The following is a 14,007-nucleotide window of genomic DNA, read 5'->3' on the forward strand; positions in this document are numbered from 1 at the left end:
GAGCACAGTATGGACATTGTGTTGTCACCCTAAAGGAAATGTCTGAGCAGGGATCTTCAGGGCAGAATCACCCAGTATTATTTTGGTTAAAAGCTGCAAAATTAAGAGTAATGAAGAATAATATTTTTTCAAGTCAGGGCAGCGCAGTATTTGAATAGAAAGTCCCCCATAGTGGCCCACAGTGCCCCTGACCCCTAAGAGCCATCAGCCTCATAAAAGCCTGCCAAGTTCCCACAGTGCCCCCCCAGCTTCCATCCCCATTTTAGTACCATCAACAGTGTACCACAGTGCCTCCAAGCCCCTGCAGTGCCCTTCATTCTCACGTCGCCCCCTGCAAAGCCCCCATCCCCCTCCAGAGACCCCCATCCCCTACAGTTGCTCCCTCAGGAACCTCACCTCCTACAGGGCCACCAAGTCTGCTGCAGAGTCCCCTAACCCTCTCCAAACCCCCCCATAATGGCGGCACAGTGGTGTAGTGGTTAGCATTTTCACCTAGCAGCAAGAGGGTCGCTGGTTCGAATCCCAACCATGACACTATCTGCCTGAAGTTTGCATGTTCTCCCTGTGCCTGCGTGGGTTTCCTCCGGGTACTTCAGTTTCCTCCCACACTCCAAAGACATGCTGGTAGGTTAATTGGATCCTGTATAAAAAAATTGACCCTACTATGTATGTATGAATGTGAGTTAGGGACCTTAGATTGTACACTCCTTGAGGGCAGGGACTGATGTGAATGTGCAATGTATATGTAAAGCGCTGCGTGAAATGACAGCGCTATATAAGTACCTGAAATAAATAAATAAATAAATAGTGACACCCATCCCATGCAGAGCCCTCCGGAATTTTAATACATATTTTGTATTCCCGTACTTTTATGTATACATTTTGTATTTATTTTTTTTTATAACTGTTGGGGCATGGAAGGTTTCGGTATTTACCAGGTCTCAATATGGTGAACAACTGCTTTAAACTACATGATGGTTAATAAGGTAATAAAAAGTAAAATGATGACATGCAAAGTGCAATAACCCCCGAAAAACCAATCAAAGACAAATTCCGTGTACAATATTGGCCAATAAAGCTGATTCTGATATGAATTCCCTGCAGTAAGAGTGGATTCTGATTTCTTATGACTCACTGCATTTTGCTTATTGCCGTATTAAACCATTCTAAGTTTATCTAATGCAATTTTTTATTATGAGAAATCTATGATCAAATGCTTCTGTATAAATGATTCATCACTGATAAAATGGAAGTGCCCAGGAAAATAAGAGTCAATGAAGTGTGTGCAGGGATTCCATGTTGTGCTCTGTTTCTGTCTAGATATAATTTGTATTCCCTGTAGCATCCCTTTGATTGTTGTGCCCATTGTAAGGTTTTTGTTTGTTCTGTCACATGACTCCATCACTAACCTGAGCTGTCTCCCCCTCCCTCCATCCTTTCCTCTCCTCCTCCTCCTCCTCCTCCTCTCTATTCCCTTCCATGCTCTTTCACAGGCTGGGTGACGTCACTTGGCCGTGTCTCAGCTTCAGCACCAGGGAGAGCGGCAGCTTCTCCCATCCTTTCCATCCATCCATCCAACCATCCTGATAGCCCATAGGAGGACACTCGGAGCCACAGGCCTGCAGGAGGAGGTGGGGAGGGGGTCCTGGCTGCTGGAGAGGAGCCTGCAGGCCTGCTGGTGGAGGTGGGCAATCCTTTGTGGGATTTGAACAGTTTTTATGGAACCAAGCTTCATCCAGTCGGCCATGGCTTTAGGCTTGCCATCTAAGAAGGCTTCTTCAAGGAACATTGCTGTGGAGAGGAAAAATTTGCTCACTGTCTGCAGGTGAGAGATTGGGAGGGTTTTATGTATCTTTGTAGGGAAGGATGACTTGAAAGGTTTGATCTTTAGAAATACACAGATGGACAATAAGGTTTCCTGTGGGAAAGAGGTCTCCTCTGTTCAAGGGGAGCATATAATGGCCTTTCAAATAAATGTAGAGGATGGTTGTCAATGGGGTAATGCATACTTGTAATTGGGAACCAGTGGGAGATTTTTACTGGGGTAATACATAACTGGAATTGGGTACCGGTAAAACTTGTAGCCTTATTCAGTGGGGAAAGGGGCATTAAGGTTTTTTATGGGAAAGAGATCTCCTGTGTTAAAGAAGAACATAGAAAGGCCTATAGAATAAATGTAGAGAATGGTATTAATGGGGTAATACATACTTGTAATTAGGTACCGGTAGTAGATTGTCAGTAGGATAATACACACTTGTAATTGGATACCGGTAGTAGATTGTCAATCGGGTAATACATAACTGTAACTGGGTACTGGTAAAACTTGCAGCCTTATTCAGTGGGGAAACGGGCAATAAGGTTTTCTTTGGGAAAGAGGTCTCTTGCGTTTGAGAAGAACCTACAATGGCCTATAATATTAATGTAAAGGATGGTTGTCAATTGGGTAATATATAACTATAATTGGGTACATGTGGTCGATTGTCAATGGAGTAACACATAATTGTGATTGGGTACCGATAGAACTTCTAGTTTTATTCAATGGGGAAAAAGGCAATTTACAGGAAAGAGGTCTCTTCGAGAAGAACCTTTAATGGCCTTTGGAAAAAATGTGTTGGTAGCTTGGCATTGGGGTTACACATAACTATAATTGGGTACCAGTAAAACTTGTAGCCTTATTCAATGAAGGAAAAGGGCAACCTAAATTGATTTTTGAGGGGGCCAACCAATGGTTAGGTTGTTACGAGTCCCTGTACTGTGTAGGGCACCAGTCTTTGTACTGCTTAAAAAATGGGACAGAAGGGGTAATGGCAGGGGCAGACAAGGGGTAGGCTGACACCAAGGCTTTTAAGAATTGTAATTTGAAGACCTAAAAGACCCTGAACAATATGGGTAAAGGAGGTGAATGATATGGAATGATATGGATGGACCAACCAGGTAGCCTTGATAGGGGTGGAGGTGATCTAGCAGACACTGAGGAACGTGGGTAGAAGAGGTTAATAGTATGGAATGATATGGATAGGCCAACCAGGTGTCCTTAATAGGGGTGGAGGAGACCTAGCAGACACTGAGGAACGTGGGTAGAAGAGGTTAATAGTATGGAATGACATGGATGGGCCAACCAGGTAGCCTTAATAGGGGTGGAGTAGACCTAGCAGACACTGAGGAACGTGGGTAGAAGAGGTTAATAGTATGGAATTACTTTGATGGGCCAACCAGGTAGTCTTAATAGGGGTGGAGGACACCTAGCAGACACTGAGGAACGTGGGTAGAAGAGGTTAATAGTATGGAATTACATGGATGGGCCAACCAGGTAGCCTTAATAGGGGTGGAGGACACCTAACAGACACTGAGGAACGTGGGTAGAAGAGGTTAATAGTATGGAATGACATGGATGGGCCAACCAGGTAGCCTTAATAGGGGTGGAGGAGACCTAGCAGACACTGAGGAACGTGGGTAGAAGAGGTTAATAGTATGGACTGATATGGATGGGCCAACCAGGTAGCCTTATTAGTAGGGGTGGAGGAGACCTAGCAGACACAGAGTAACATGGGGAGAAGAGGTTAACTGTATGTAATGATGTGCAAGGATCAATCAGGTAGCCTGGATGGGGGCGGAGGAGACCTGGCAGACCCCGAGGAACATGGGTAGAAGAGGTTAATGGTATAAAATGACATGGATGGACCAACCAGGTGGCCTTATTAGGGGTGGAGGAGACCTAACAAAAGGCAATGAAAATGGGTAGAAGAGGTTAACGTTATGTGATGATATGCAAAGACCAATCATGTAGCCTTGATGGGGTGGAGGATTCCGCTCTAGAGGAATGCCGGTGGTGATGGAAAAGGAAATGACATCACAGCCATAAAATCATAGGCTGAGTAGGAAAAGATGTGTGATATACATCAATGTGGAAAATGATGAAGGGTATTAAAGGACATGGGAGAGTTCATGGATACGGCTAAAGCTTTTATACTGGTATTGATAGATCTGGATATTCTTTATTATACATTTTTCCTTTTTGCTTCAGTTTAAACCAAACGGCCTTACATTTCATATTTGTATTATAGACTGTTGTAAATTCTATTCTAGAATAATTGTAAAAGTCCCACCACAGAACTGGCCTCAATGTTCTTCAATAATTTCTGATTGGCTCTTGTGTTTAGCAATTAGCACACTTCCCAACTGCTTTCTTTAATTCATGAAAGTGTATTTCTTCCCCAAAAAATTGTGTTTGTAAGTCCGCTGCGCAAATACCGTGTGACATAAAATATTGCAGTGATCGCCATTTTATTCTCTAGGGTCTCTGCTAAAAAAAAAAAAATATATATATATATATATATATATATATATATATATATATATATATATATATATATATATATATATATATATAATGTTTGGGGGTTCTAAGTAATTTTCTAGCAAAAAATACAGATTTTAACTTGTAAGCAACGAATGTCAGAAAAAAGGCTTAGGCTCCAAGGAGCTAAAATTTGCATAATGCCCAAGAGCCAGTCCACTGCTTGCATCAGGGCAGAGAGCTATTAGTATTAAGGCAGGGTGCTATTATGAGGTTTTCAGTAAGCTATGTACAGCACCCTGCTGGCTACTCCCACCAGCCATAATCTCCCTGCGTTGCATAGAGCAGCACAGAGACCCAGTGATGATGGCATTTGGTCTGAAACAAGTGTAGCACTACTCCTGTGGGAGTTGCTGGTTACGTGATCCCCTGGGTTACCTATAGCAACAACTTGACGATTTAGCATATTCTAAGTGCTTAGCTCAGTCAGAAAACAGTCCAGGGGTTTTGTTTTTTTTGTTTTATTTGAGAACTGGGATAGGAGAAGGGATGAGTGGGATACTCCAGCTGAACAAATTATGCACAATTACTGGGACTTCTTATTATAAATGGATGTGGCAAGGCCGCTGCTCCACCATGCCACTAAAGTGAAGTAGAATTAAGCGAACTGCACTGTACTGTGAATCACTCTTCAGGGTCCTACTTGGCACCCCCTTTTTCCCTACTCTTCAGGGATTTACTCGGCACCCCCTTTACTCTGACACACTGTGTGAGCTGACACTTTATCCTCTGACTTCACTGGAGTGGTCCCCTTCCTGGGGAGAACCTTTGGCAATTCCCCTGGTACTCCCGGACACTCTTTTTCCCGGGAGACTCTGCCAGCAGCACCACTGTCAGCTTTGCAGGATCCTCTGCAGCTCAGCTACACACCTGGTTCACTAGGCCGACCGCCTCTGACCACCTTCCTCATGCAACAGGAGGAGAGACAGCCGTCCACCTCCTCCTGGGACTCTGCTTCCCACCAAAGACACCCTGTCACATGTCCCCTCGGCTTTTATTAGCAATTCCAGGATGCACTGCAAGAGTGCCCTCCCACTGGGACTCCCAAAAAAGCCAATGTGTCACTGGCCAGGTTTCCTCCACTGTCCAACAGGCTCCCCTATTGGATGCAGTGGGGACACTCCCTCAGAGCCAGTGAATCGCACCTGGGAACATGCAACCTAATAGATCAGGCTCCCCTGATAAGCAGATGGAGCATAAAATGCTTTGAACCTAGCACCTAAATAGGAGGGTGCTACATCCACCCCTCACCAAAAATGAGCCATGTCCCATTGGCTCTGGGGCAGCCGCCCCCAACAAAAATTCTATCAAAAAGAATAGGAGTATCCCACAAACCTGGAAAAGGGGGAGAGGGAGGAACGAATGTACAAGAGATAATTTAGGTGAAAAATATATATATCTGCTATACAACATAGGTGCATTAGAGGCAATGCACCCCCCACCAAGCAAAGCCTGCCATGGTGGGTGTATACAACATCCTAAATAACTACTACTAAATTCTGTACAACCTGCAAAAGAAAGAAAGGGTTATAATAACACAATGACAGCCTAACTCAAATTGATGGGAAAACTCTCCCCGCAGGGGCAACCTTCTCATCTGAAATCTCTGACTAAGACAGTCAGCCTCTTCTGTAGTCCTGACCCGACGATCCGTTCCACTCCTCCTAGGTGGCCCTGAGTCCTGTCACTGACTACCTACGTTAGTCCTTATTGCTTCTCCCCACAGGAGGTCGGTTGCTGGAGCCTGAGCAACCTGATAGTCCAGTGGGGAAGGAAAGAAAGCCTCTTCAGGGGCCCCTGATGACACCAGGGCATCCCCCACCAAACTTCTGCCATGCTGCCTATTTCTCCCTAGGCAGCTACTGATAAGAGTCCCAGGTCTGGCCCTTTGGCCCAAGAAGTTCATCTGGAACTCTGAGGTAGAAGTTTTACTTCTCCATTTGTAATCCGGGACCCCGGCCCGATGGCCCAAAGGGTCTTCTGAAACAAGAAATTGGAAAAATCTCTTTCAAAGTGCTCCTGAGAGGGTCAGTCCTCTAGGTTTAAATCCATGGGCTGTTAGCACCCTTTTTGTCTTCCCAACTCCTTCCGCAAGTTAGAAGGGGAAGGGGCAGTAGAAAGGGGACATATGCCCCATGAGCAACTGAGCTTGAAAAAGATTCCTTCTCTTCATTGTTTAGCTCACGAACATAGGCTAGCCGGCATTTATTTGAATTTTTCGAAAGTGCTCCTTTAAATGTAGAAGTCAGGATGAGGGATCCTTACTAACTTCCCATTGTCGTCTTGGATGCGGATTGACCAGGCCTGGCCAGATCCGTCTAGGCAGCCGACCTCCACTCGGTCCAGATAGATGGACCACCTGTGATTCCATTGCTTTTTTACTGTCAGAAAGTTCTTCCACAGATCTAGCCTGGAGGAATTTCTGTATGGTTTGGGGACAAACAGGAAATCCCATCTGGCTTTGTCACACCAAGACTCTCTTTTTGCTTCAATTTCAGACATGACCTCCAGTGGAGCATAGGGGTAGTCGTACCCATACGCCAAGGCCACTTTCTTCTGCAGCCTTGAAAATCTGGGAATGGGTTTTCCTGTTCCCTCTCCCAGCTGGAGAAAATGGGGTCTCTTCCCGCCTGATAAGAGAATCATAATCCTCATTTTGGTCCCAAGCCCGGGCAAAGTTCTTGGGTGGGGTTAGGTCTGGGACCCGACTGACATAGGCCTCGCAGAACCCCAGACTCTTGGCACGCTCTCTCCGCGCCACAGAGTCCCTAGTCTCTTCATCCGGCATTTCAGGCATGTCAAGACAGGGTGGACTGCTCCGCTCCTCGGACCCCCAGTCCCACTCAGTCTCTTCTTCAGATTTCCAGACATCTATTCATTCTTCTAAGGACCCAAACCGATTCTGGAAACTAGGAGACCCCACATTGATGACCCCGGCTTCTTCCTCACTGCTTACACTCACTTTAGTAGCCCTGGTTACCACGGGCCATCTTTCTCCTCAAGTTTTATGGGAGCAGACTTAGTTATTCCTGCTGCAGTCTTCAATGCATCAGGTGGCCACTCCCCGGCCCGTACTACCTGCATGCATCCTGGCTCGGACATTCAGGTCTCTTTCCATGAGCAAACTGGACCACTGACAGGTTGCATGGCCTCCAGCTGCATCATCAAGCTCAGCACTCCTCTCCCACGATCCTGGAGAGGCACCGATTCCGCAGCCGATGAGGCCCAAGTGACTCTGATCTCCCACAGCACACACAACTTCTTGGGCCGACCTTCAGTCCTCTCCGCCTGCAGCAGCAGATGGCCGCAATGCTCGCACTGGCTCCAAGCTTTCATCCGCAGGGTCACACTCAAACACTAGGGACATACCAGGCCCAAATGCTCCATGCCTCCTCCGGTGCATACCGCCAGTCCTCCATCGGGCACCATCCGCATCCCTGTATCCCACAGGGTGGACGTTGTCGGCTCTCCGGTCTGCTCCCCGACCTGCCCAGCAGGTTCTTCACCAACATGTGAGTCAATCACTAATGCACTCCAACTCCGACACTCGCCATCTTGCTCCTCCACACACGTGTCTCCCTCTCAGCCACACCCGGAGGCGGAAGTAATTTATGGACTCTACCTCTTGCTCCTGATTGGCTGTGTGTGAGCGGCGTCTCCACCCACATTTCCTTATTGGCAGTGGCTCCTCCTGCTAGGCAGAACTCTCCAGCGCGCGCTTTTCCGCTTGGTGCAGTAACCCCTCCAATGCCGCTCTCTCTCTCAACTCAGCCGACATGGAAGTTACTGCAAAGTGGACCGTGCCTCTGACCTGACACACATCCACTCTTCTTGCTTGTAACAGGGCTCCAACTGCACCTCCATCACTCTGAGTCAGCTGACCCTCTTTGCTAGTGTGGAGAATTGTCCTGCTGTCGTATGCACGGCCAACAGTTCTCTTCCCAGCACATGTACAAGCAAGGCCCGTCACCATACTGTCTCCGAAAAATGTCCCACTATCATTAACTGCATGGCCGACAGATTTCTTCACAGTATCCACACTGCCACTTTATAGAAAGAATGTCCCGCTGTCATTATGTGCATGGTCAACACTTTTCCATATAGTCTTGGCACACACATGGCCCCCGACACACCGATCATGTGCCCTGGGAATTTTCTCCGTCCATACTTGCACCATTTACTGTTAAGCAGACACAGTCTATTTTCACAGAAGAATGCATTTCTCCCGCCTTCCAGTACTTCATGGGAGTGAACAACTTATAGCTCAGACAGAAACTCTCCGGCATTTGGACATATAGATTGCGATCCTGACAGGAATCTTACGGTTGCCCTGAGCAACCATTATTGTGCAATTTTCTCTTCATCCCACTCTCCCTATCTCCTGTAGAGCAGGCCTCACACTTGTATTGAGCATTAGAACACAGTCTCTGAAGCAAAAAATTACGTTTTTGAAAATTTTCTTCGGCCGTTGCCATTAGCAACTGGGCCAGTAATCCAGGACGACATCCCCCAAATGTAGCACTACTCCCGTGGGAGCTGCTGGTTATGGGATCCCCTGGGTTACCTATAGCAACAACTTGACGATTTAGCATATTCTAAGTGCTTGGCTCAGTCAGAAAACAGTCCGGGGGTTTTGTTTTTTTGTTGTTTTATTTGAGAACTGGGATAGGAGAAGGGATGAGTGGGATACTCCAACTGAACAAACTATGCACAATTACTGGGACATCTTATTATAAATGGGTGCTGCAAGGCTGCTGCTTCAACATGCCACTAAAGTGAAGTAGAATTAAGCGAACTTCACTGTACTGTGAATCACTCTCAGGGTCCTACTTGGCACCCCCTTTTTTCCTACTCTTCAGGGTTTTACTTGGCACCCCCTTTACTCTGACACACTGTGTGAGCTGACCCTTTATCCTCTGACTTAACTGGGGATGAAGGATTGGACTCCCAGAAAAGCCATTGTGTCACTGGCCAGGTTTCCTCCACTGTCCAACAGGCTCCCCTATTGGATACAGTGGGGACACTCCCTCAGACCCAGTGAATCGCACCTGGGAACATGCAACAGGCAGCCTAATAGATCAGGCTCCTCTGATAAGCAGATAGAGCATAAACTGCTTTGAACCTAGCACCTAACTAGGAGGGGGCTACACAAGATATAAAATTTAAAAGAAAAGTTTTTATTTTACAAATAAAATGAGTACACTGATGAAGGGGGAAAGAATGCACCGGGGAGGCAGATAAGTATTTATAGCCTTTTCTCAATACTTTGTTGAAGCACCTTTGGCACCAGTTATAGCCTCAAGTCTTTTTGAGTATGATGCTACAAGATTGGCACACCCATTTGTGGGCAGTTTCTCCCATTCTTCTTTGCAGGACCTCTCAAGCTCCATCAGGTTGGTTGGGGAGCGTTGGTGCACAGCCATTTTCACATCTCTCCAGAAATATTCAATCTGGTTCAAGTCTGGCTGGATCACTCAAGGACATTCACAGAGTTGTCCAGAAGCCACTCCTTTGGTATCTTGTGCTTAGGGTCGTTGTCCTGTTGGAAAATTAACCTTCACCCCAGTCTAAGGTACAGAGCGCTCTGGAGCAGGTTTTCATCAAAGATGTCTCTGTACATTGCTGCATTCATCTTTCCCTTGATCTTGACCGGTCTCCTAGTTCCTGTCGCTGACAAACATCCCCACAGCCTGATGCTGCCACCACCATGCTTCACTGTAGGAATGGTAATGAGCAGTGTCTGGTTTCCTCCAGATATGACGCTTTGCCATTAAGGCCAAAGAGTTTAATCTTTGTTTCATTAGACCATAGAATTTTGTTTCTCATGGTCTGTGAGTCTTTCAGGTGCCTTTTGGCAAACTCCAGGCTGGCTGTCATGGGCCTTTCACTGAGGAGTGGCTTCTGTCTGGCCACTCTACCATACAGACCTGATTGGTGGAGTGCTGCAGAAATGGTTGTTCTTTTGAAATGTTTTCCTCTTTCCACAGAGAAATGCTAGAGCTCTGTCAGAGTGACCATCGGGTTCTTGATCACTTCTGTGACTAAGGCCCTTCTTCCCCAATTGCTCAATTTGACCAGGTGGCCTGCTCTAGGAAGAGTCCTGGTGGTTTCAAACTTCTTCCATTTATGGATGATGGAGGCCACTGTGCTCATCGGGACTTTCATTGCTGCAGAAAGTTTTCTGTACCCTTTCCCCAGATCTGTGCCTCAGTACAATCCTGTCTCGGAGGTCTACAGACAAATCCTTGGACTTCATGGCATGGTTTGTGGTTAAAAAAAGACTTCAGTCCATCCAGTTCAACCCATAATGTGTGTGTGTTTACTGCTAACCATACATCGTATACCCCTGTATGTTGTGGTCTTTAAGGTGCCCATCTAATAGTTCTTTGAAACTATCAATGCTCCCTGCAGATACCACTGCTTGTGGAAGAGTATTCCACATCCTTACCGCTGTGATAGTAAAGAACCGCTTACGTAGTTCAAGGTTAAACCGCATTTCTTCTATTTTTAGTTAGTGGCTCTGTATCTTATTGTATTCCCTTTCTCTGAATAGTTTGTTCCTTATGCTATGGTCACCAGTACAGTATTTTGTAGATTGATATCATATCCCCTCTCAAACGTCTCTTCTCCAGAGAGAATAAGTTCAGTGCTTGTAGTCTTTCCTCATAGCTGATGTCCTCCATTCCTCTAATTATCTTTGTTGCCCTTCTCTGGACTCTCTCCAGTTCCAGCACATCCTTCCTGAGGACCGGTGCCCAGAACTGGACAGCATACTCCAGATGTGGCCGGACCAGAGTCTTATAAAGTGGAAGAATATTCTCTTTTTTTCTGGAGTGAATCCCCTTTTTTATACATGCCAGTATTCTGTTGGTTTGCTTGCAGCTGCTTGGCATTGCATGCCACTGCCAAGCCCATTGTCCACTAGGACCCCCAGGCCCTTTTCCATCTTGGTTTTACCCAGAGGTTCCCCTCCTAGCGAGTAACTTGCATTCATATTTCTGACACCCAAGTGCATTACCTTACATTTTTCAACATTAAACCTCATCTGCCATGTAGTTGCCCACCCCATTATTTTGTTCAGGTCCGCTTGTAAGGTTACAATGTCATGTGTAGATGATATTGGCCTGGTAGCTTTGTATCTTCCACAAATACCGAGATTGTGCTAGATATCCCCTCCTCTAGGTAGTTTATGAAATAATTAAACAGGATTTGTCCCAGGACAGATCCTTGGGGGACCCCACTTCCACACCCGTCCAATCCGAGTACTCCCCATTTATCACCACCCTCTGGGCTCTTCCCCTGGAGCCAGTTCTCTATCCAGGTACTCACCCTATGGTCCATACCTACGTACCTTAGTTTGTACAGTAAACATTTGTGGGGAACGGTCTCAAATGCCTTTGCAAAGTCCAGATACACCACATCCATTGGCCTTCCTTTATCTAGATGGCAACTCATTTCATCATAGAAGATTAATAGTTTGGTCTGGCAAGAACGATTTTTTCATGAATCCGTGCTGGTTATTACTAATAATACCATTTTTATTACTAAAGTCTTGTATATAGTCCCATAGCATCCCTTCCAAAATTTTGCAGACTACTGAGGTTAGGCTGACCGGCCTATGGTTTCCCGGGATATTTCTCAGCCCTTTTTTGGTAACTGTGGGACCTTTATATAGACAGGTGTGTGCCTTTCCAAATCATGTCCAATAAACTGAAATGACCACAGGTGGATTCCAATCAAGTTGTAGAAACAGCTCAAGGATGATCAGTGGAAACAGAATGCACCTGACTTCAATTTTTAGTGTTGTGGCAAAGGCTGTGAATACTTGTGTACATGGGATTTTATTTGTTTTAATAAATTTGCAAAGATTTCACACTTCTTTCACGTTGTCATTATGGGGTATTGTTTGTATAATTTTGAGGAAAATAATGAATTTAATCCATTTTGAAATAAGGCTGTAACATAACAAAATGTGGAAAAAGTGAAGCGCTGTGATTACTTTCTGGATGCACTGTACCTGATACTCTGCTCCTCTGGCAGACAGTGCTCCCCCCCACGCTACAGAAGCTGCCCCTTGGCATCCTACTGCCCATTGCATGGCTATGGTCCCTGCATTGGACCTTTTTAGACTGCTGGTGCATGGGGGAGAGCACTCTGCAGGGACTGGTCAAGCAGTGCAGAGGATCAGGTAAGTAAATCTTCTTTCTTATGCCCCCTAGACCTAAGGTTGCTTTCACACTGAGGAGTTTTTAAGGCGCTTTTGCATTAAAAAAGCACCTGAAAAGTTCAAGAAAATGCTTCCCTTTAAAATCAATGAATGTGTTCACACTGGGGCAGTGTACTTCCGTGGGGGTAAAGAAATCCTGCTTTGAGCATTTTTAGAGAATGTTTGGTGAGTTAAAAAAAAACTGCCTGCTTTGCAGCTTCTCCCCAATTTCTAAGGACTAAATATCCCATGGTACCTTGCTGTCTGCAAGCAATGGTTCCTGTACTGACTCCTGAAACATCTACTCTCAGCACCTCTGTAGTTCACAAGGCAGGCTCTGTAAAATGCGTGACACAGCAGTGCCTACCTACAGGCCATAGTAAATGTGTGGGGATTGTCATATTGTAGGTTTACAAAGGTAATAGGCGTAGGAACTAAACTCCTCCCGAATTACCTCATAGAGGTGCATAGATGCTCAGCTGGTCAGGCTCAGGCATTTGGGAGCTGGAAGAGACCAGTGGCATAGCTGCCTATGCGCTGTGGATTTCTGTGCATGCGGGGAAATGCCACCAGCTTCTGGTGGATGGGCATTAAATTGCCCAGTGGAATTTGTGCACACAGGGCCATATAGCTTGTCTGATGAGGGGGTGCAGTAAAAATGTCAGGGGGGCAAGGGAAAGGGTCAGCAGTGTACAGGGTGTCAGCAGGGCAGAGGACAGAGGTCACCAGGGCGGAGGATGGGAGGTCAGCAGGGGAGTGTACAGGAATTGGTAAGGCAGTGTACTGGGGGTCAGTAGGGTGGAGAACAGGGGTCAGTAGAGCAGTGTACAGGATGTCAGCAGGACAAAGGACAGGGGTCAGCAGAGCTGAGAATAGTGGTCAGTGGGGCACTGTACAGGGTGTCAGCAGGGAGGAGGATGGGAGGTCAGCAAGGGGGTGTACAGGAATCGGTAAGGCGATGTACTGGGGGTCAGCAGGGTGGAGAACATGGGTCAGCAGAGCAGAGGATAGTAGTCAATAGGGCAGTGTAGAGGAGTGAGCAAAGCAGAAGGCAGGGGCCACCGCTGGCAGGAGAGAGGGCAGGGGCCACCGCTGACAGGGGAGCGGGCAGGGGCGACCACTGGCAGGGAAGAGGGCAGGGGTCACTGCTGGCAGTGTACAGGATGTCAGCAGGGCAGAGGACAGGGGTCAACAGAGCCCAAGGTTAATGGGGCAGTATACAGGGTGTCAGCAGGGCCCAGGATAGTGGTCAGTGGGGAAGTGTACATGGTGTCAGCAGGGCAGAGGACAGGGGTCAGCAAGGCGGAGAATGAGAGATCAGCAAGGGAGTGTACAGGAATCGGTAAGGCAGTGTACTGGGGATCAGCAGGGCGGAGAACATGGGTCAGCAGAGCGGAGGATAGTGGTCAGTAGGGCAGTGTAGAGGGGTGAGCAGAGCAGAAGG

At 46.7% G+C, this 14,007-nt stretch overlaps 1 protein-coding gene across 2 annotated transcripts in view; it reads left to right on the top strand.

Moving 5' to 3' along the window:
• The first annotated feature begins 1,450 nt into the window (after window positions 1-1,450).
• The window catches only part of RUNDC3A (RUN domain containing 3A), a 56,569-nt gene continuing 44,012 nt past the window's right edge, over window positions 1,451-14,007 (top strand). Inside the window, exon 1 of one of the 2 annotated variants that reach the window (XM_082271208.1) lies at window positions 1,451-1,825. In XM_082271208.1, coding sequence (XP_082127334.1) covers window positions 1,719-1,825 — 107 coding nt within the window. In that variant the 5' untranslated portion in view covers window positions 1,451-1,718. The remainder of the gene's footprint in view (window positions 1,826-14,007) is intronic. The other variant, XM_082271207.1, reaches the window with a different exon arrangement.

The sequence above is a fragment of the Pelophylax lessonae genome (genome assembly GCF_965119305.1).
Source record: "Pelophylax lessonae genome assembly, chromosome: 11".
NCBI classification, from domain to species: Eukaryota; Metazoa; Chordata; class Amphibia; order Anura; family Ranidae; genus Pelophylax; species Pelophylax lessonae.